The sequence below is a fragment of the Leptidea sinapis genome, chromosome 10 (assembly GCF_905404315.1).
Source record: "Leptidea sinapis chromosome 10, ilLepSina1.1, whole genome shotgun sequence".
Lineage (NCBI taxonomy): Eukaryota > Metazoa > Arthropoda > Insecta > Lepidoptera > Pieridae > Leptidea > Leptidea sinapis.
The window spans coordinates 13,715,278-13,740,548 of record NC_066274.1 but is presented as its reverse complement, the minus strand read 5'-3'; the positions used below and the strand labels follow the sequence as shown (position 1 = coordinate 13,740,548).

The 25,271-nt window shown below is 36.0% G+C and overlaps 1 protein-coding gene across 1 annotated transcript in view; it reads right to left on the bottom strand.

Annotated features, from left to right (window-relative positions):
- Window positions 1-18,991, bottom strand: part of LOC126966314 (septin-7) — an 80,800-nt gene extending 61,809 nt beyond the window's left edge. The window contains exon 1 of the mRNA XM_050810296.1: window positions 18,434-18,991. Within this exon, the coding sequence (XP_050666253.1) occupies window positions 18,434-18,523 (90 nt within the window). The 5' untranslated portion in view covers window positions 18,524-18,991. The remainder of the gene's footprint in view (window positions 1-18,433) is intronic.
- Between the last annotated feature and the right edge of the window lie 6,280 nt (window positions 18,992-25,271).

The window sequence follows — 25,271 nt, the reverse complement described above, 5'->3', positions numbered from 1 at the left end:
CAAGCCGGTAAACGTGTAAATACATAGCCCCACGCGCACACTTACACTAAAACAAGCCGATCGGCCGCCATGATGAGATTTGCCATCGTCTGTGACAGATCAGTTTGCGTCGCAATAAATTAATTTTAAAAATGCCATCGTGCGTTGTGAAAAAGTGTAAAAACGATACTATAAAAGTATTTGTGGATTATATATGATTATTTAAGGTGATAAAAATTTTTGTAACTGGTAGTAAATTCCACACACTGGCATAAAGGTGCATCACTTGCTTATATCACGGCGCGGAGTCCTTCTTTTTTTACTAGTCCGTGACATAACTTTAGCAGTACCGAAATATCAGTTAAGTCACATAGACTTTGCCACTCCCCTCCTCCTCCTTTAATACCAGAGGAATCAATCAATCAAAAGCTGTGGAATGGGTCTCCTTGTGCGGTGTTACCGTGACATAACGACATGGGTACCTTCAAAAAAAAAGCGTGTACACCTTCCTTTGATAGCTCCTGTGATTCCTGTGATGTTGTAAGACAAAGGGTGCTTGTTTGTGTTACTCTTCCTAAAAAAAAATATCGACCTTATGATATATTATATTAAGTGTACAAAACCTTATTATACACATTGGTAGGTTGTGGGCGAGGATTGAACCGGGGCTAACGCTGAGATTCAACGGTCCTAGAATAAAATAAAAAATAAATATTTTAAGGGTCAAATGTATTATATTTCATTTTAATATGCAAAGTTTTTTTTTTATGGAATAGGAGGACAAACGAGCGTACGGGTTACCTGTTGTTAAATGATCACCGCCGCCCACAATCTCTTGCAACACCAGAGGAATCACAAGAGCGTTGCCGGCCTTTAAGGAGGGTGTACGCGCTTTTTTTGAAGGTACCCATGTCGTATCGTCCCGGAAACACCGCACATGGAAGCTCATTCCACAGCTTTGTAGTACGTGGAAGAAAGTTCCTTGAAAACCGCACTGTGGAGGACCGCCACACATCCAGATGGTGGGGATGATATCCTAACTTGTGGCGTGTCGTGCGAAGATGGAATTAATACTTAAGCTATAGCTTCTATCGTAGCTCTTCAAATATATTTAATCCCTCCAGTTTTATTCAGAAGATAATATAAGACAGTTTGTAGTATTGTGTAATAAGTTTGTAGTCGTGTTGTAACTTACGAGGGGAGGTCAAAAAGTTCGCGGAATGACTGGGAAAAAAGATGAAATGATACATTATGTTATTTTTCCTTTTCAATATATTCCCCCTTAACACGAATACATTTTTGGGATCTGGCATATAACTTATTAATACCGTCGAAAAAATAGGTTTTGTCTTGGGCGTCAAAATACGCCGAAATCGCCGACTTGACTTCATCATCGTCTCTAAATTTTTTTCCACGCAGCTCTTTCTTCATCTTTGGGAATAAATAAAAATCGCTAGGGGCCAGGTCTGGACTGTAGGGTGGATGGCGTAGTTGTTCAAAACCGCATCGATGAATGGCAGCCGTCGCAACATGACTCGTGTGAACGGGCGCGTTGTCGTGCAAAAGGAGTACACCTTTTGTCAGTTTTCCTCTTCTTTTTTCTTTAATAGCTTCTTTTAATCGGTCCAATAGGGAAGCGTAGTACTCTCCCGTTATAGAAACACCACGTTCTTTATAATCGATCAAAAGAATACCTTCAGTATCCCAAAAAATAGTCGCCATGATCTTTCCGGCCGATTGCGACACTTTAAATTTTTTTGGGGGTGGTGTGCCTTTTTTGTGCCACTGCATCGACTCCTGCTTTGACTCAGGCTCATAGTGGTGAACCCAAGTTTCATCACCGGTTACAATTCGGGCCATAATTTCTTCCCTAACTTCTCCACAGCGGTCCAAATACTCGCGGGAACAGTTGACGCGCTCACGTTTTTGCAGCGGCGTGAGCATTCTCGGGACCCACCTTGAACACACTTTACTCATGCCAAGATGTTGATGAAGAATATTTAAAATTGTGGTTTCTGATACTCCAACTGATGCTGCAAGTTGTTTCTTCTTCAACCTTCCGTCTTCCAATACAAGTTTTTCAACTTTTTCAATGATTTCCGGCGTAGTGGCCTCAATGGGCCGTCCAGGTCGAGGATCATCTTCAATTGACTCCCTTCCTTGCTTGAAAAGGCCGTGCCATTTGTAAATCATGGTTTTACCAGGAGCAGAGTCTCCGTAAACAGCTAACATCTCTTGCAAAATAGTTTGAGGCGTTTTTCCTTGTTTGGTGAGGAACTTTACGACGGCGCGATGTTCAATTTTCTCCATAGTGGCTAGTTTGTTCCCGATTTACTTGTTCACTCGTTTGTAACTCGAAAGCTAATGACCCAATTAGGCTAGAAATTGGCATATATAGTAATTATGAGTTACTCAAGTAGCGGCTACCTGGAGGAGCGACCTCACCCCCGCCAACCCCGCCATTCCGCGAACTTTTTGACCGCCCCTCGTATATAGCTTAGTAGGTACTTATTACTTTACTGTTTTGTATAACTTATTTGATTTGCGGTTAATATCGATATCCATAGTTACCTTTTAACTAAAAGTGTTGTATAATTTTTGGACACTTCTCTGGTGAAAGTGTTAGTTTTAAGTTCTATAAATATCTATTATTTTAATACTGTTTGTTTCCTCTACATAAATAAATAAAAAAGTGTGTTTGTACTTTTGTATGCACGCAAAGCAAAAATCATTAAATTGATTTATTTCGTCGTGCAATTCTACGTTTTTAGAAAAAAAAATTGGAAAATTACTAAATAATGAATACGGCTGTATGGGCTTGTACCCTTTACCTGTGCTTATAATGGACGAAGAAACTAAAAAATAATAACGAATGACGCAAACGTCAGAAAATTTTAGGAACCAACTCCACCCTGTTACTTTTGTGTTACAGTGATGCGCGCGCATCTTAAAATTTCACTCTCATCAATTTTTCATAACGCGATTAAAGAAGTGTAACTTCAAAGATAAATAAATAAATAACAACAAGTCCAAAAGCGCCCCCATGTAATCGTCACCTTACACGCGGTGTATGTTCGTTTGTATTGTATGACGTCACCCTGTCATAAGTCTAGACTGAAATGCAGGGGGCCACGTGACGAACGCGTGTTCTGTTCACGGTCACAGAAATCGACCGAGTGTTCAACACGCATGCGCCGTGACATCCCTTAACACCCACTATCTGACCATATAACATCGAGTTACTCGGGCTCTGTAAAGATGCACGACTATACTTATTCATAGAAAATGCAACAAGTACATTTAGCTCTTTTTTTTACGGAAACAGGATTACAAACGAGCCCACAGGTTACCTGATTTACCTTTAAGTAATCACCGATGACCCCACTCTCCTGCAACACCAGAGGTATCACAGGAGCGTTGCCGGTCTTTAATGAAGGGGTACGCGCTTTTTTTAAAGTACCCATGTCGTATCATCCCGGAAACACCGCACAAGGAAGCTCATTCTACAGCTTTGTAATACGTGGAACCGCCACACATCCTGATGGTGGGGATGATATCCTAATTTGTGGCGGATCGTGCGAAGATGAAATTCGGCGACAGGTATTAGGTAAAACAGCTCGGAACACTGCCCGTGATAAATGCGGTAGAAGACGCATTAAGAACAAGAGTTTAATTCTAACAATTCCTATCACAACCATACCTCGGCTAAAAGTTATTTGTATGGAAGACGAGGAGATCCGGGCAAGCGGGTCACCTGATGTTAAGTAATCACCGCCGCCCACAATCTCCTGCAACACCAGAGGAATCGCAGGAGCGTTGCCGACCTTAAATGAAGGTGCACGCGCCTTTTTTAAAGTACCCAAGTTATATCATCCCGGAAACACCGCACAAGGAAACTCATTCCACAGCTTCGTGGTACGTGGAAGAAAGTTCCTTGAAAATTGCATGGTGAAGGAACGTCACACATCCAGATGTATATATATATATATACATCTGGATGTGTGATATATATATATATAAATATATAAATAATAATTTATTATATTTGCATTAGTAATAATGTTTTTTTTTATAAATATGTTATATAAATAAATGTATAAAATAAGATGAAATTGTAATAAAGAGAATAATAATAATAAAATTCTTTATTGGTTTTAACAAATTCTCCATAATGAATAGTGGCAAGAACCTAATTTTATGCATATAAAGAATGCTTATACCAGTAGATAACAAGTTGGTGTATTTTTGTTAATCTAATCTACTATATAAAATTCTCATGTCGCGGTGTTTGTAGTTAAACTCCTTCGAATCGGCTTGACCAATTCTCATGAAATTTTGAGTGCATATTGGGTAGGTCTGAGAATCGGACAACATCTATTTTTCACCCCCCTGAATGTTAAGGGTGGTCCACGCCAAATTTTTCTTTTAATTTTTGACATTTTTTTTAAATTTGCTTGATTAAATTTTCACCCATCTACGTTCTCTAGTCAACAGTTACTTTTGTATCGCGATTTTAATATCGGCAATACAACGTTTGCTGGGTCAGCTAGTAACAAATAAATTTAATACTCATACGAAATACGAGAGTACTTTACAGCATGCACACAATATAAAAGATTTTGATATTGTAGGTACAATTAATGCACTTGAACCTATTAAGATAAATCCTAAGAAATATAAAAACGGACTTTTATAATCACGATTAATTAACTCAAGGCACTCGCTACGTTTTTAATTAGACTCCAGTCTTTTATTATAATTCCTCGATTGAATTGCTAGTAGCCGGGTGAATGAGATTCAAAACTCATTCAGGGTTAAATAAATTGAAATGTTGATGTTTTCTTTTTCACAATAAATAAGCAGTCAAGCGCGAGTTGTACTGGCACACTAAGGCTGATATCTATTAGAGTGTACTTAGACTTTGCTCAGACTTTACTTAGGTTAAACTTAGCTGATTGAAAGCTTAGCATTGACAGCGCAATGTGAAGTTCGCGTTTTTATCACACCCATTTAAACTTTACGTGAGTAAAGTCTTAGCAAAGTTTTAATACGATCTATAGATCTTTAGGGTAGACCTACAAGACAGGTCCCTGTTTTACATACTTATTAAACATTTATTTTGCATGCCAGTTTGGTTTCACCATTCTCAATTCTATATAAAAAAAACTTTAACAAAAAAACAACCGACTTCAAAACAATATTACAAAACAATAGATATAATATGCCCTAAAAATTATAAAAATAATTGCGAATTTTTATGCAATCTAACTAATTAATCTAATTCTAATTCAAATCGTCACTTCATTGTGTGTCTTCTACCGCATTTATCACGGGGAGTGTTCCGAAGAGCTGTTTAACTTGATTCCTGCCGCCGAATTCTACCTTCGCACGACACGCCACAAGTTAGGTAATCATCTTCACCATCTGGATGTGGGCGGTCCTCCACAGTGCGGTATTCAAGGAGCTTTCTTCCACGTACTACAAAGCTGTGGAATGAACTTCCTTGTGCGGTGTTTCCGGGACGATACGACATGGGTACCTTCAAAAAAAGCATGTACACCTTCCTTAAAGGCCGGCAACGCTCCTGTGATTCCTCTGGTGTTGCAAGTGATTGTGGGCGGCGGTGATCACTTAACAACAGGTGACCCGTACGCTCGTTTGTCATCCTATTCCATAAAAATTATCCAAATTGGTTCACCCAGTCGAAAGTTCTGAGGTAACAAACATAATAAAAAAACATACCGACGAATTGAGAATCTTTTTTGAAAACGGTTAAAAAATTCGTAAACTTAGCTATATTTTCAAACCAATTTTCACAATCATAACGCAAGCCCTTACACGGCTTGAAAAATCTACACAGGACCTTTATTAAGAAAACTTCGACATCCTCCATTCAAAATAAATAAATACTTCGATTAAATAAATATTATTTAATACGGCATATTCATCATCTTATAATAATTAAAATTTGCCATTTCGTTTCAGCGCCATCTATAGGAATCAGTGGAACCGAATAAAATGACTGGATGCTATTTTCTGTACGATCGGTTAGGACGGTTATCGTTTATAACAATTGTCAATAGATGTCGCTTCTCTGTTGTTGATGTCTACGGCGAATAATCGGTTTCAATGCCCAAAAAAAATGATTAAATAAAATAAACTTAGCGGGCTACTTTTTTTATATAAAAATATGGTGACAATGTAAAATCATACAAAAAAATCTGTGATTTATGAGCCTGAGATCCCAATCTGTAGTTTCATAAAGTCATTTATATTTCAAAAAAATTTTAACAATTCTTCTGAATTTCGCAATAATTTGTTTTAAACATTTTCTGGGATCATGTTGTAAGAGCATAAACAACGCCCCACAACACATACTATAATATGTTGGTTATAACATGTTGCTGAACCAGCCAACATGTAAATACTTACATGTAATAGGTCTTTAGTTCAGCGTCCCTGAGGCGTGAGAAGTAGGGCCATCAAGACAATGTCGCACTATATGAGAAACGAAACGGGAGCTAAGAATTTGCGGCGAGACGCTACAGCGAATTTCGTATTTGTTATACAGAGTGGATATTTCGACGGGGCTGCGTGGTCTGCCCTAGATATGAAAACGCTCTGAATTTGAGGGAGTTTACTCACAGACACTGTGATAACTCTAATGTGGGATGCTTTTTTCTTAAACATAAGGAATTGAAAAGAACTGTTATTAAAACGTTTGTATGGTAAAGGTTTTTTTGTATGGAAAAGGAGGACAAATAAGCGCACGGGTCACCTGGTGTTAAGTGATCACCACCGCCCATATTCTCTTGCAACATTAGAGGATTCACTGGAGCGTGGCCGGCTTTAAGGAAGGTGTACGCGCTTTTTTGTAGGTTCCCATGTCGTATCGTCCGGAAACACCGAACAAGGAAACTCATTCCACAGCTTTGTTTTTGCCTGTAAGAAAGCTCCTTGAAAATCGCACTGTGGAGGACCGCCACACATCCAGATGGTGGGGATGATATCCTAATTTGTGGTGTGTCGTGCGAAGGTGGAATTTGGCTGCAGGAATCAGTTGAAACAGCACTTCGGAACACTCCTGTGATAAATGCTGAAAATAATTAGTGAAAAAAAAAGGTTATTGCATAAATGTGTTTCTTAATCATACTACTAGATTGGGAATGAATCGATGGCCCCCCTCGGATGCTATTTCTTCATAGATAATAAATTTTATTTAAAAAAAAAAGATGACCGTTGAGTGTTTCCGCCATTCTTCTCAGATCTAACGCATAAATTTACGAATGCGTCGTAGTTTTTGACATTTAATCCATTTTTTTAATAAATATATTATTTGAGTTTAAAGTACATTTGTAAAAAGAAAATATTTGCTGACTATACCTAAAATTATCGGGATTATATTTAGTAGTATCAGGTTGCTGAAATTGGCAATACCTACGTTACGGGCTATAGCTTCTTACAACACTTGAAAGCGACAGATTTTGTCCTTCAGTCTACTCAATCTCTAATACCACAACTAAAATTAAACAAATATAGTGTTACTAGCTGACCCAGCAAACGTTGTATTGCCGATATTAAAATCGCGATACAAAAGTAACTGTTGATCGTAGATGGGTGAAAATTTGAAGTTGTATGTATATAATGTTTTATATTGTTTAATGCTCATAATCAAACAAATTTAAAAAAAATGTCAAAATATTAAAAATAAAAATTCGTGTGGACCACCCTTAACATTTAGGGGGATGAAAAATAGATGTTGTCCGATTCTCAGACCTACCCAATATGCGCACAAAATTTCATGAGAATCGGTCAAGCTGTTTCGGAGGAGTTCAAAGTTTAACACCATGGCACGAGAATTTTATATATTAGATTACAAAAGAGTTAAACACGTGTTGAACACTTGTTTTAAAAAAGTTCTATTACAAATCTGTGTTTTAGCGTTCAACAATCTTAAGACATTGCTTATATTTAAACACGAGTCGAAGCTTGTCTAAGGTTTGTCTAACAGATAGATCATATTCATATGGAAGATTTAGATTATATGATGACAGATAGATGACAGCTGACAAAAATGGCGTCCGCTCCTTTAATTCCTGTACACTTCAGTTTAGGCTGTGCTTAACGAAATTTTACTTAAACACAACCCAACACTGTTTTGTAATAGAAAAAGATCAACTCCATTTTAGACGTCATTATTGTTAGATCACTGTCTAACAAAACATGTGTCTAAGCCATGTTTAATTTTTTTTTTGAAATAACACCGATAGTAAGTACTTTACTTGCGAGGTAAACTGTAACAGCACACAATTCTCCAAGTTTGTTGAACCGTAAACATACTGAAAGCTCTTGTGAAGATGAGGCCGTAATACACGTTATGTCTGGTCGGTTCCTTAATAATAACAATTTATTTTTAAATTTGTTTCCATCTCACCAGCCTTGTAGGTAAGCAGTATCATAAACAATATAACTATTTGATGTCTATTTCTTAAACTGTGCCTGTGTTACTTAGCCTGGCCATAAATACTGTTACAATTAAAAATAAACAAAATATAACATTTGAATTTGGAATCTGTCATTCTGTGTATGTCAGTTCTCATTTTGGCGCCAATACATTCTACCATAGGTACTTTGCGATATTAAAATGGAGTGGGGTGATAAAGAGAACCGAATCGCTGTGATTGCACTACACAAAGTAGGTATGGAGACACATGCAATTTTTAAAACTCTCCATACGCTTGGTATTAGTAAGATGTTTATGTTCCGGGCTATAAACATCTTACAATGAGACCTCCTCTGTTTGTGACAGAAAAGATCTGGCCGTCCACGTAGTGTTCGTACGAAAAAGGTGGTCAAAGCAGTAAGCAAAAGAATTCGAAAACATCCTGTCCGAAAGCAAAATATTTTATCTCGGGAGCTGAAGATAGCACCTAAAGCCATGTCGCATGTTTTAAAAGATGACTTAAAACACTTGCAGCCTATAAGAGACGTACTGGTCATTTCGTAACTAATAATTTAAAGATAAATAGGGTCGTAACATCGAAACAACTACTGAAGCGGCACGCAAAGGTCACAGAACAATTTTATTTACGGATGAGAATTTTTTTACAATTGATCAACATTTCAACAATCACCGTATTTATGCTCAAAGCTCTAAGGAAGCTTCCCAATTAGTCGACAGAGTGCAACGTGGGCACTATACGACTTCAGTGATAGTTTGGTGGGGTATTAGCTATGAAGGAGTGACTGAGCCATACTTTTGTGAAAAAGGTATCAAAACATCGGCAAAAGTGTATCAATATACTTATAATTGTTGGGAAGGTGGTGAAGCCTCATAACAAAACGAATGGTTCTCCAGGAAGACTCTGCGCCGGGTGATAAATATCAGTCTACGCAGTCTTAGTTGGAAACGAACGTTTCGGTCTTCATCAGAGCTGAAGACTGGCCGTCGTCTAGTTCCGATCGTAATCGTTTGGATTATGATAAATTCAAATTCAAATTGAAATATTTTTATTCAACATAGGATTTAAAATCACTTATTGAACGTCAAAATCTACCACCCATTCAAAAGAGACTGCCTCAGACCTGAGAAGAATGGGCGCAAGAAACTCAGCGGGCTTTTTTTTTTAATATAAAATATGGATTACAATGTAATATCGCACAATAAACATTTATAATTAAAGAGCCTGAGGGTGTTCGCTTTATTCCCAGTCCGTGGTGTCATTAAGAAAATCGTTTATGCTATAATAACCTTTCCCACACAAACGTTTTTTAACAATTCTTTTTTATTTCGTAACACATTTGTTTTGTACATTTTCTGGGATCATATTGTAGAAGCATATACATCGCCCAACAAAAGACATACTAACTCGACCCAACCGAGTAGTAGGCATAACAAGTTTATGTTTATGTTTGATATATGGTCAGTTTTAGAGAGTACGGCTTGCTCTAAACGCCAATTTAGAGTTCCTAAAACAATCCGTATGATTGGCAGAGAAGAATTTTGCCATGGAAAGAGGGCGTGCTTCTATTGATCTTGTTCTATTGGCCTCAACGTTTAAAGGACACTGTATTGCAGCCAATGGAGACCACTTCGAATAAGCTTTATATATTTTAAATTGTTTTATATTTATGTATTAAACTAACACACTGTAAAAGTAATAAATGTTATTTGCAATAGAATTTTTTTTTGTCTCATTATTTATGGCAAGACTAGGTATAATGGTAGGTATTACTTGCTTTGAGTTGTTCCAATTTGCCAAGAACGAATGGCCAAAAACTAATAACTCTTCCTAAGTAACATAGTATTATTGCCAAATTCCTATAAAACAGTATTTTTTTTATCATCTATAGAACAACGTCTGTCGGGGCAGCTAGTAATAAAAGTTACGCATATAACTTGTGTTTGTCAGTCAGCCTTTAGATACGCAATTTCACCATACATTATTTTGTGATACATCAAAGGGTTTAGACAGCGTTTCCATTGAAAGTCTTATTTTCAACATCTCCAACAAATATTGTAAACTAGCTGACCCGGCAAACGTTGTTTTGCCATATAAAGTATAATTCACGCGATAGTTTTATAAGTAATAAATAGCCTATGTGTTATTCTGGTGTGTAAGCTATATTATTGTAAAGTTTCATCAAAATCCAATCAGGAGTTTTTGCGTTAAAGAAGTTCAAACATACATCCAGACATACAAACTTTCACATTTATAATATTAATAGGATATATGTATTATATAAATGTATACAAAAACCTTTATATGTATTAGTTATTTTTTTTTATTTTGATTTAATCATAGTTTAATTAGAGCGTTAAATGTTATACCATAAATAGTGTGAACCTGTAATTGGCAGTCGGCCATCGCATAATATTTTTGTTAATAGTTTAATTTTTGTGTGCTGTTGGTTCAATAATAATAATAAAAAAAATAAAAAAAACAATAAAAACTTAATAAATTAAGTATTAATTAAACCTTCCTAGAGATCCACGCTATTCATTGGTGAAAACAGCTTGAAAATCGGTGCAGTAGTTTTTGAGTTAATCGCGAACAGACGGATAGACAGACGCAGCGGACGACTTTATTTGATAATATGTAGTGATACAGTTAGCTAAAGATCAAAATTGATGATATTCAGTCCAAATAGTCGATATTTTTATTCTATTCGTAAGTTCTATTCACTATTGTCACAGTTTCACACGACAGAGCCGGCCTTCAGATGTTCGAGACATGATCATTAATTATTCGCTACTACGACTTCTTTCTATTGGATTTTCGCTAGATTTTACTATTGTATTATTAACACGCTTCGAAATAAAGCCATATTGTTCTTTACTCGTACAACGGACGCATTCATTTTAGGCTATACCATTGTGCTGGCTATTTTTCAATAGTTCCAGCGCTCGTTGTTTATCCGGCCCAAAGCGTCTAGACATGAGGGATTCTCACACAGATACCCACAAACAGCTTCAAAATATATGAAAATCACCATTTTACCAGTCCTTTTCACATGATGCCGGCTAGATTACCTATGGGTACCACAACGGCGCCTATTTCTACCGTGAAGCAGTAATGTGTTTGGGTCTGAAGGGCACCGTAGCTAGTGAAATTACTGAGCAAATGAGACTTAACATCTTATGTCTCAAGGTGACGAGCGCAATTGTAGTGTAGCGCAATTAGCTGAACGTCCTGCTCGTCTCGTTCCTTATTTTCATAAAAAAAACCTCTACCGATTCCATCATAAATGTTGTAGGAGCAAAGGTGGTCCTGACAATACTTAAATCAAGTGCCCTATACTCGTAAAACTCAACGATAATGGAAGATAATGTATTATGCTATTCGTGTGTAGGGTCAAGTAAACAGCCATAAGAGATAGTTATGTAGGTTGGTAATTAGTAATCGTTAAAACAATTAAACGCACTTGTCATTAAGTACACAAATTGTAACTGTGTACTCAACCTGCTGAGGTCTATGCTTACATAAGTACAAGGAAAAATACTGATGTCCTTGTATGCTTGCGGTACACATTCGTCAATAATATTAATTATACCATAGAATGTTATATATGACGCATTAAATAAAATTGCTAGCTATTATAAATGTAATTTTGCTTTCCATTTCATTCGTTACGCAAATATATGTTCCTTTAATTCCCATTCCAAAATTACGTTCACCTAAAATGCAGGATACGAAAAATTCAGTTTCTAGAATTTGCGGTCGTCGCTTTGAGGCGATACGATGATAATTTTTTTTTTATACAAAAGGGGGCAATCGAGCAAGAGGCTAACGTGATGGGGACTGCGGTGTGGCAATCGCCCATGGACATCCGCAACAACTTGGGTCAAGAAATCCGTTGCCAGCCTTAAAGGGAGTGTGCTCTTTTCTTGAACGTTCCTAAGTCGTATCGATTCGGGAAAACAGCAGCCGGTAATTGATCCCACAAAGAGGCTGCGCGAGGCAAGAAATATCTTGCATAGCGCGCGTTTGTGGAACGCTAGACGTTAAGATGATGCGGGTTGTATTTAGCATACTGACGTTAGTGTGGTGTGCAATTTGCCCCCTGGATTTACCAGGGGTAAGCGTTAGAAGATGCAGAGAGAAATCCACATCTCTACCCAAGGCCTAAGAATCAAGCCGATTGAGATGACTAATCGTCGATGATTAAAGCCGCTCTTCGTTGTATGTGGTCAAATGGAAACATTTACAGAGACCCTACAGTTCTTGCAGCACTTTGTGGCACTGCGTCAAATGTCTGATATTGGGGTGCAGGTTGCGGTAGACCAAAGATGAGAGCAATAATACTCCATATGGCATATGGCAGCGCCTGCGCTTTGTATGTTGCAGTGCTGAGTTTCTCTATTTTTGATCCCCAACCTCATACAATTCTCTTGGAGTTTTGATTATTTTTACCACTCCAGAAGACTAAGCTGAGATCTGTAGAGTGTACCCATTTTTTTTCCAAACTTTACTTATTGATTTCGTTTTTATAGTTATTGAACAGCTGAATTCATTCTGAGCTTAAGCTAAGACAGCCCAATGCAAATGTCAAGTTCGCGTCTTATTACACTCATCTAAGCTTAACGTAAGTAAAGTCTGAGCAAAGTCAAAGTACCCTCTATTGATATCAGCCTAAGAGCGCGTTAATTTTGAAGTATTACCAAGCTGTACCGTCAATCGTGATTTATCATTCACAGGAGTCTGATACTGTTTGAACGTAGCGCGGTTGTTTGGCCAAAAGGCACGTGCCATCATAACCACATTTGTGTTTGCAAAACATTCTGCATCCGTTAAACACTAACAGTGGTACGTCGCATGTAAATTGTAATACAATTCCTAGCTGAATATAGCCACTTGTAACTGGGTAATGTAAATAGTCGTCTCATCTGTCATTATATCAATGCATCTTCATAATATTCATCATTATTTGTATAATGTACTAGAGGTTAATTATAGGTCATAACTAGACCACAGATAATTTATATATTTTTTTTTTGAAGTAAAATCTTCTTTAAGTGCGCTTCGCATTTGTCGGGTATTTGAACACAGTGTTTATGAAATTTTTTATATTTAAAGTAGCATAATGCATTGGAATCCAAAATACAATACGCGAAAAAGACGAACTGTTCCAAAGATGGGGGGACGAGCTAAATTCAACAGTGGGAACCACCTGGACTAGATTGACCAGTGATCGAAAAGAATGAAAATATATGGAGGAGGTCTTTGCCTGAGTAGGACAAAAAGACGAAGATGTCGGTGTCACTTCGCTATAGTTGTCGTCAATGGTAATTTAAGTTATAATGTGAATCGTCTGAATAAAATGCTTAAAGTAAATATAAAGATATAGATTTATAATATGTTTATACCTCCCCTACGAGGAATACATAAAACAACTTAGTTATTAAGTATATAATTTCAGCAATTTGAGCGCACAGACTTTTTGAAGATTTTGCGAGAAGGTGTTGTACTAGTATAATATATACAGGATGTTAAAAAAAAATTAGATTGTAATGTATAGTTACGTGAAAGTTTACGTTAACCCACTTAAAAGAATCAATAATAAATTTATTTTATTTATCATGAAATGTAGACACTAAAATACTTGCCTGTCTGTCAAGACGAAACATGTGCCTACTCCTAAATTTGTAACATCTTTAGCTATAAATTCTTTTCTTGCAAATACAGAACTGAATTTATATAATTAGGTACATGCATATAATTGATAGTATCATTTTTCGTGATATATATTAATAACATATAATATACTAGCTGACCCGACAGACGTTGTTCTGTAGATAATAAAAAAAATACTGTTTTATAGGAATTTGACAATAATATTTCAAAACATCAAGAATTATTTCGTAACGTATGCGTTGTTATAATGAAATTGTTTCACAGCAGAACTGTCAAAACGTGCGTTACTAAATTGTCTCATAGAAAATATGTCCATACAAAACAAAAATTGGAAAAAAAGATAATTATGGGTCCCAAATCGAAATAAAAAGTATCCTATCTCTCAAGTTGGACTAAACTGTAATCCATGAAGTTATCCCCATTAAAATCCGTTTCTTAGTTTAGGAGTCCATCGCGGACAAACAACGTGTCACGTAATTTATATATATTAAGATTATTTAAGCCCGGGTGTTTTAAAACTGTCTGAGAACCGTAGCTGCGCAGTGGTGTTCTGTAGAGCAATAAGCCTCCGAGCCGGGAAAATCCATCCTGTGTTTTGATTGAAAACCGACGCTTTCACGGATACGCCCAAATGCAGTGGCGTAGGAATACTATCCCGATTCGGTCAACAAAATTACTGCGTAATATTGTGGGATAGAGACTTTTATATTTGTTAGAAGGTTTGCACGGTGCTCGTAAAGAGTTTGAAACTACATTATCATCTATAGTAAGGGTCGGCAACAGGCGGACTGCGATAGGTACGAACCTCGGACCGCCAAATATGTAATGTATTGTTGACCAAGTACAAATTAATACGTAGATAAGGTATAGTATACCTTTATTTATTGAAATAATATTTTACAGCTAATTATGATAAAGAAAAATATTATGAAAATTGCAAAAAACAATCAGTTGAGCCCAGGGGCGTGCATTGCTTTTCTCGCAAGGTAGGCACTGTAGATCTAACTAGTCGTAGTTGCGCTTTAAGACCGACAGTACGACATAAGTTGTATGAAACGCTGCTTGTTTCGTATAATATGCAATCTGTAGACTGCCTACTGTAGGTAGTAAATTCATTTTAACACTATTGCTATATTGATTTAATTATTTTAGTTTAGTTCATAACGAGGTAGGCACTGCATAATTGCCTATATGATATACACGCCCCTGGTTGAGCTATTATGTTTGCTTCGACACACGTAGGTATGTGAAACACCTTCCTCAAAGATAAAATTTAAAAAAAAATCGTTCCAGAAGTTCGTTAGTACGACGGACCTCACCTAAAACTACTTGCCGACCCCTGATCTATACAATAGCAGTATGAAAAATCCGCAACCTTTCTTCATTATAAAAAAATACAGTCAACAATATAATCGGGGATCCAGTGCTCTGCGAACGGCTGGATCACTTGGCGTTGCGTAGAGACGTCGCTTCATTGTGTGTCTTCTACCGCATTTATCACGGGGAATGTTCCAAAGAGCTGTTTAACCTGATTCCTGCCGCCGAATTCCACCTTCGCACGACACGCCACAAGTTAGGATATCATCCCCACCATCTGGATGTGTGGCGGTCCTCCACAGTGCTGTTTTCAAGGAGCTTCCTTGAATGAGCTTCCTTGTGCGGTGTTTCCGGGACGATACGACATGGGTACCTTCAATAAAAAGCGCGTACACGCGTGGTGTTGCAAGAGAATGTGGGCGGCGGTGATCACTTAACACCAGGTGACCCGTACGCTAGTTTGTCCTCCAATTCCATAAAAATAAAAAATAAATGAATGCAAATAACTTATTGGATAAAGGCTTATATTTGCGAGGATACAGAAAACCTACAGTACCTAAGATAAAATCATTAAATATAGAGTAGTATACGAACACACACACACACAGCGCAAAAAATTTACACACTCATACAAATGTTTAAATATGTTTCTGCTATAGAGAAGCCGAGCCTCTCACTACAGGCAACTCATGATTAAAAGGAGATTCCAACACAAATTTTATATGTATTTGTATTTTAAGTATTGTAATAAACAATAGTTATTATTATTCTATTAAATTTTAATTAAATAATACACACTCACGCCTTCTTCCCCTCGGGGTAGGCAGAGACAATAGAATGCCATTTGCTTCAATCCTTACAAACCTCACGCGCTTCCTCTACATTCATTACTCTTTTCATACATGCTCGCCGGTTGCGGTCGCTTCGGACCTCTCCTTTTCTCAAAACGTCCCCAATTTGGTCGACGAATATTCTACGAGGTCTCCCGCGACCGACTTGCCCACACACACTATCCTTATATTTATTTATATCTATAGCAAACTTACGCAACAGGTGGGACTGAGCAATAACCGACGTACGTCAAATTCGCATAAATCGGGGTGTAATTACACACATAAACCTATCTTCGTTCTATCTATACTGTAATTAAACTGTAGAGTCGACGTATCGGATAAAAATCTATCTATAGATATCTAAGAACCGAATGTATATGATAAAGGGTCCCGGGTTCGAATCCCGGTAGGTGCAAGCATTTATATGATGAATATAGATGTTTGTTTCCGAGTCATGGATGTTTAAATGTATTTATGTGTGTTTATATGAATGTAATATGTATGTTTAAGTAAATATATTGTATTAAATATATCATTGTCTTGTAACCCATAACACAGGCTATATATGCTTAACTTGGGGCAAGATAATTTGTGTAAAAAGTGTGTATAAATATAAATATATTAAAGGGAGTCTAGGCGAACACAAAAAAAAACAAATTTAAAAATATTGTCGGATAGGTTTTCATGAAAATTTCACCAATTCCTTCCACGTACGTAGCCTGCACAGAGAATAATGTTTTTGTTTGCATGGTTTAAATTAAAAATAAGTATTCATACAAATTTCACCCTTATTTACGTATATAAAGCCGCGAGCATATAACAAGCACATAAAAAAGTTAATGAAAAAATAACATTTTATGATTATAATTAATATCTTAATAAAGTCTTGTGAGTACTCATTTATTATTTCATCCCAAAAGTTTGATTTAAAGCAAGTCGCTTAAACAAGTTACGAATAGACAAATTGAATTAAGCTAAACGTGTAATTAGAGTTACGCGTTTTACTGAAATACGCGTTTGCTTAGCCGACTAAGTTAACCCCGAGGTTAACGTAAGTCGGGATATTACTGTACTCTAATGAGAACTATTATTTTTTTTTGAAAAATTTATATTCTTGATAATATTATGTATGTATGGTTATCATGGTGTTATCAATTAACGCCACGAACAAACGTAACACTGTTATGCGTACTACTAGGTTAAGTACCATTTGATTTCAAAAAATATTCAAAACAAATGTGTTACGAAATTCAAAACATGTAGTTTTTAAAAAACGATTGTGTGATAAAGGTTATTATAACATTAATTACTCTCTTTACGTAGCGACCGCCTCAGGCTATTTAAAAAATAAAATTTACTGAAACAAAATTTTATTTATCAAACTAAAAAGAAGCCTGCTGAGTGTCTTGAGCTCGTTTTCATCATTCATTTTTGACGTTCAATATGTGATTTGAAATTCTATTTTTAAAAAATTATTAGAAAATGGGTTTGACCTTGAACTATGCTTTTCAAGGTCACAGACTCATTGGATGAAAGTTAACGAGACATGTATTTACACAGATAACCATAAATAACGAGACCATTTCGGATGGGATAGGTGCAAATAATCATATCTAATGTCTTTCATAAATAAAAAGTTAATTAAACTAACATCAATTGGCGACTCCCTATAACCTGAACACTAAATATATTTTGACGAGTGACCTACTAACACGAGGCTGTGACAAAAACTTACAAAAAATTTATACGAATAACTTAGTTAACATTCAATATAGAAATTACTCATAAATAATAACATATTAAAAATGAATTTTTCATTTACTTAACAAAAGCGATTTCCCTTAGCAAAATGGATTTAAATTTTAAAGCAAACATTTTACAATATGAAGGTTTTTCTATTTCTGTTGGACAGACAAGTTTTCAGGCAACGCTGACTGCGAAACTGGCTGTGTGAACGTCAGTATTTAACTTTATGCACATTGTTAACTGAATTAAATATAATCTTAATTAACAAAATAATTCCATCACTTATTCTACTTATTAATACAAGTGCAGTCTTATACAGTTAGATTGAGTCATGTATACCCGATAATAATTTATAGATAAGATAATAACCACTTCATTTAACAGAAAAATACTATATTGCGTAAATTAATAAGAATTGCTCACCTGTCCTGAATCTGAGATCAGGGGTGGATAGCGAGATAGGACGGGCCGATTGCGCAGTCTGTCAAAATTCGACTTCGGCAGTGACGCCATTGTCACAATCCACAACACAAACACAAATACCAAAGTTAAATGCTTGTATTATTTACAAGTACCGACCGTCGGCGGTATTTAAAGGAAACATACTGTTCCGATTACTGCAATATGGTGCCAGCAAGCGCGATACCACATATTCCGTCGACAAATCACATCCGGAGCACCGTGAATCAACAACAGCTTTAAGCTGGCTGATAACAGTTTGAAACGAAAAAATAATAACCAAACTGTTTAGTTGTAAAGCCGGCGGGCATAAATATATCAGGCCGTTTCTATTTGCGCTTCTAAAACAAGTGTTTCATTCCAACACGGCATTCCTAGCAGTTTACTGCTCGCCAGCCCTTTTACGCACCAAACCAAAATAGTAACGAATGTTCATTAGCACAGTATTTATGCAAATCGCAGTATATTTACAGAATGATTGAATGCATTGGTTTACACTAGGAGCGACCACTTCGCGATTAATCTATCGCGTACTGAAGACAACAGCTAAGGTGTGAGTGGATGACGAACACATTTGTCACTGATGGCCGTGTCGTGTTTATTGTGTGTCATCTAGCCATTGCCTGGCCACGGGGACATCGATATCTGTGTCAAATTGATGGTCCCGAAGCCCGACAATCGTTCATCGCAACGAGGAACGAGGGCCAAATAGCGGACGCGAATTCCTATCCGTAATTGTTCAGAATGTATTCGTACCTCGTACGTGAGTTACACACAATGAACGGTCCCCGCGACCCAATATTTTAATTTCAATAACATAAAACACCTATGCATACAATATAAAGTATCAACCGACCAAAACGGTTTACACTCACAACCTACTGACTTCAATATTAAAATCGTGTACTATTTTAATTTTGAAACAATCGTAATCAATATTGCTGATGGCTAGAAAAAGAATAATGAAAATTCACTTACCGCTGTTTATGCAGAGAAGCGAAAAACGGCACATGTAACAAAATAATTATAATAAGTAAAATGATTATTGCAAACGTTTTATATTTGAACCACGCAATATATTATATCATCGTACCGAAGCATGGAAGACAGCATGTACCTACTTCTTCGAGGCTATCGGACGAGCTATATGAACCAACTTCCATGAAATTAAAATATCACACCCGTTTAGAATATATCATTGAGCAAAATATTGCAATAATAGGAACGCTAGACGAGCGATTAATGAATTAGAAATGTTACTGGAGTACAACAATCTACGATAAAAAACTCAACAATAAGTCTGTGACTCAATCCACGAGTGAAAATGTCGGCATTGTTTGCCACCGCAATGTTTATCTTATAGATGTTGTTTAAAAGAAAATTATAATAAACAAAGGTGACAAACTTAAACTATAATTAATATACGCTTCGATATTGGAACAAAATCTCTTACATAAAGACTCCATCTCAGCAGACTTCTCCATATTTGTAAAGTTGAAACGAATGCCGATTTAGAACAATAATAAAAATAACATACTACAATCAAAGCCACTTGCACTAATAAAGAGTCGTCAAACACATTTACCGACCACTGCGCAGCAATTATTATTTAGTACTCTCGTTAAGTAATTAACTGTGGACTCTTACGTATAGTATTAACATGACAAATAAGCGAATTATCATTATGTTGTCTTTGCGCGTTATGATCGTCCACTATGCCGGATAGCCAACTAGCCTGCGTTCACTTTAAACCACTCTCGATTGTAGCTACGAGTCGCGCAGTATCGGAGAGCCCGGACACAACTGCACCGCTTCATATTTCATCGCAAACAGGGAATTTGCAACTCGACAGATTCTCTTCTCGAGACTCGTCAAGGGTGGCCTATTTTACGACACTGATGCTCTCCACTCGAGGCTGACTCTTATCAGCGTAGAAATGACACTGGCCGCGGCCTGATGTGTCACATAACTGGGTCAACTTTCATTGCAACTACCCTAGGTCTTTTATTATTACGAATATTATATTTTATATCATAAAAAACTATAAGCAATAAACAGAGAAAATAATGTAGGTACTAAAGATATAAATGACTAGCCGTACCCGCCCGCTTCACTGGGCGAATTTTAAAAGGAAATAAAATAAATTTTATTTATCTTATTACAAATACAATAACAAAATAAGTAGCCATAAACCATCTAGGATAAATTTCGCATCGAATGGTGGTAGTATCATATCGATACGATCAGTGGTTTAAGCTTGAAAGAGCCTCAATATATAAATGTTAAAAAAATCAGTGAGGTTGGGGTTTTAAGGTAAGTTAAATAACTTAAACCGTACATGATCCGAAAAAAATTTAAGTATAAAATACACAGTACATGTTGCTGATCCGATGAACATATTGTGGAGCTAAAAAATTAACAAGTAACTTTCGCATTACGACCGAACTTTTTAAATATTAATTAGTTTGTGTACTGCATGGGAGACGCGGATAAAATAAGCGCATGCGTAATAGAAATATTTTAATGATTCCTTTTGAAAGTTATATTACTTAATAAAAACCGTGTGGTTTAAAAGGACAATGGCAAGCATAACTAGGTATACGATAGAGAAGATTTATTTACGGTATGTGTGGATTGATGCATCTACTATACTCAATAACTCTTGTGTTTATAACTATTAATTTTCTTTTTTTTTTCTTTTATTGACTTACTTGTGTAAGCCTTTCAGTTTTTGACGTTTGAGTATTTTTGTTGCGTCACTTTGCATATATTGTAATTGAAATGATTTGTAAAACAATTAAAATGTAAATCTTGACTTAAAAGAGTGGCAATGAGTTTCTTGCTACTCATTAGCTCAACCCTTTACGAAGTAGCAGTAAAATCAATAAGAAACGATTTTTTTTTTTTTGACATTTATAAGTGTCATTTCCGTGACCTACATGAATAAAGTGTTTTTGAATTTGAAGTACCAGAGTGGCAGGTAGAGACAAAACCACTGTTTCTCAAGGTCCTCACAACTTTTCCTTCTTATTTCCTTTCATTCCGATCCTTTCATAGAAGCATTATTAATCTGGACATCAAACTTTTCCAGCAACTACATCACCGATCTGATCGCAGAAGGAACGCCTGATTCGACCGTTCCCAACACTTTTAAGAAGTGCAGTCAACTACCACAACTTGAACGTCCCAGCAGACCATTACCGTTCATACAACTACATATAGCTAACTAAAAATTTTTTATATCATGTGTTATAAAAAACAAAAATAATGCTGATGAGCCCTCGCAAAAACAATTACTTAAAATTTTAGGGCAAAGAACTTTTTTCAACGCAATACGCTACGTTTAACCCCATATACTTACGATGAATAGGTAAGAATTAGTCGGAAAAAGTCTCTTCGCATATAGTATGTGTAAACTTGTAATAAAATCTGTTTGGCTATACTATTTGTATCTGGCTGGTTCTCATAACATTAATAAGGTTTTAATTTCAAAACTCTTTTTATTGATAAATTTGTAAAGTTTCGTGATATTTTTCTTTTTTTTCTTTCTGACAAAATGAGTAAAGTCCAATGAAGAAATTCAAATTTTATTACAAAAAAAAATGAAAAAATGCAACGCAAGCCACGAAAATCATTTGTGACGTAAAGCATTGTCAGTAATAGTAGTACAAAGTTGGTTTAAGCGTTTTCAATCCCGGAATTTTGATGTCAAAGAGCACCTTTACGCATCACATTACCCGTCGTCCTGTTAATCATTAAATTGACGCTATTATAGAAAAAGTGGAGCAAGATCGGCATATCAGAAATTACGACAGAGCTGAAGAATTGGGAATTCACCGCAAAACAGGTTTTGAAAAGAATTTGAAAAAAGCTAGGTACGCAAAAAGCCATGCACATGGCTCCAACACAGCGATTTGTGCAAAGTGGGATTGGAATAGAATTGTTCATTGTGAGCTTTTTGAAAGCTTTAAGAAGTTGGCCAATAAGATGGCAAAAAAATATCATACAGAATTATTTAAATTTTGTAAATAAACTTTCAAAAAAAAATGTCTTGAGTCATATCATATGCGAAGAAACTTTTCCCCAACCCGAAATCTACTTTTTAGCAGTTTTTTTTTATATAAGATGGGACAAACGGGCAAGACTTAAACGTAATGGGAAGCGTTGAGGCAACCACCCATAGACATCCGCAAGACCAGGGGTCAAAAGATGCCTGAATCGTCTCTCTTCGGGATGACTGCAGCCGTAATTAATTCCAAAGTGGTTGTGCAAGGCAAGAACTTTCTCGCAAACGGCGTTGATGCGAGTATAAATTCGCATTTTTAACGTGATGTCCGGTGGTGGAATTCGGCTACTGCACTCAGCACTACACGTGATACAGTAGAAGATGCAGAGAGATCGCACAACTCTATGCAAAGCCAAAGAATCAGTCTAATCGGAGATGACTTGATCGGCGATGATTCAATTCGTTGTATGCGGTCTAACGAAAGAATCTGGTACAGGGGAGCGCCCGCCCCGAGGTGAGATTATTTTTCCATGTACGGCTGAACGCACATACACTATGAAGTACTGGCTTGCCCTACTGAGTACATCAAGCTTTTTAGAAGCCAATTTGGCCTTCTCTTCCAAGTGGCCACGTAACTGAACGTCGCTCGATATATCGACGCCGAGTATGCTGATATGGTTGTGGCAATTTTAGGAGTGATCTCTAATCGAGATTAATAATCACAAAAATTGCATGACTTCCATTGTACCACAACATGTACATGGATACTCATACAAAATAATTCATACAAAAAATTTATATAGGGTTTTGTACATATATTCAGTGGTAAGCAAAACTAATGAGCAGATATAGTTGCGTAGTGACATTATATTACAAGCCAAAGTGTTACCCCCTTATTCGTAATGGTCCGCTAACTTAAAACAGCCGCTAAGGAGTGTTTTTTCTCAGTCTGACTTAGGTCAATAGAAGAAGACAGAGTGAGAATTAGGAATGCTTTAAGTTAGCAGACTATTATGAATAATGGAGGTTTAAAAACCAGTATAATTTGCAGTTTTTTGCGTGTTTTACGCCCTAGTCTACTGCCAGTGAGACATATTTTCTTAATCTTGCACAGAGACACCCTCTCATATAAAAAAAAAATGCTTTCAAGATGTTACTTTTTTTCAAATTGCTTCTGTAGTTTAAAGATTTAATTTAAACACACAGCCATTATAAAGTTTTATAGTTTTAACAACAAAGAATTGTCCTCAGACACATTGGACAAGGTCATGTACAGAGCATATTTAAATTTAGTAAATTATGACTCCTTTGTATATCGTCAAGTGATTCGACAGACCATTGCACACTTGCTAATATTTTTTCATACAACTGACTATTAACACAACAATTTTTAAAATCACAACTTATTGTTGAGTATTGAGTTAACAACTCAAAATTAATTTTCATCATGAGAAAAATGTCTCCATGATGTTATCAATCATCAAATGTGACCAAGTACTAGGTCATTGCTGTTAACGACTGATTTTAACAGCATTGACCTTGCCTAAAAGCAACATTCTGTTCAATTAAAAACATTATCTATATTACAAATACCTATATGTTTGGTAATTTATTGATAAGGCTAATTTCTTTAAAATCTTAATCTTACACCTATTATCTCTGGTATTTGGTTAATATAAAAAAAAACATTAGGTTTTGGGTATCATATTTATGTAAGCAGAAATCTTAATATTATCTCAAAGGGCTATAATTATAAACTTTTGTGTATGTCCTAGTATGTACTAGTAGTAGCTTAAGAATACAAATGATTTAAGTTTTCTTTAGTGTTAATTCCACCAATATTTGTTTTTAAAACAATTCGACATGTGTTTCGCCTCTACACGAGGCATCCTCAGGACGTGTTGTCTCGCCAAAATCTGTATACAGATTAGAACACTAAAGAAAACTTAAATCATTCGTATAATTATGGATTTCCGCAAAGTAACGCCTAATTCAATAAATTTTCTAACTTAAGAACTTAAAAATTAAAATTATGGTATGGTGCTATTGTTTCAGCAAGTAAACTCCTAGGGTCCATTTTGTTTAAAAAAAAAGCTTATGTTATATCAACTAGGTACTCCAATAAACTTTGTATGTAATGCTTACTTAGTACATTCGTTTAAAACTGCAAAATTTAACATATTAGTTAACACAAAATCTACCATTTAAAAACATCTCAATTAATTGAAAAATAGTCTTACATGTGACAATGTGACTTTATATGTGCATGTATGTGAGATTATAACCATTGGTATTATTGAACATTTTTCCTGATTGGTCTCTCAGAAAAGATGATTTTAAAATGATTGATCCTTAATATAGTTGGTTACCTTCTGCTTACAATTTCTTTAATGTGTGTGTAAAGTACTATTGTTAGAATATCTTTGGTTTATTACTTATTGTCTATTGGTACCATGGTAGCACTCCAACACTGTCTATGTAATATGCTCACAAAAGATACAGGACCTTCATGATAAGTTGCCCCTCTTTATAAAGTTAGTTTGTAGTTTGATTGGCCTAGTGTGAGACAAGACACATAAAGCAAGATCTAAAAGAAATATATAAGTATGTCATTTGTATTCTAAAATTTGACTGCATTATAATAATTACTTTCTAACTTTATGAATACACTACCACCAATTCAGCAACAAAATAAGGTGCTCAACAAGAGAAGACCTTTGTGTTATTCAATGTAATTGCATTAAGATAATCTAGTCCAAATATGTCGATCATCTACTAGTTTAATACTCATTGACC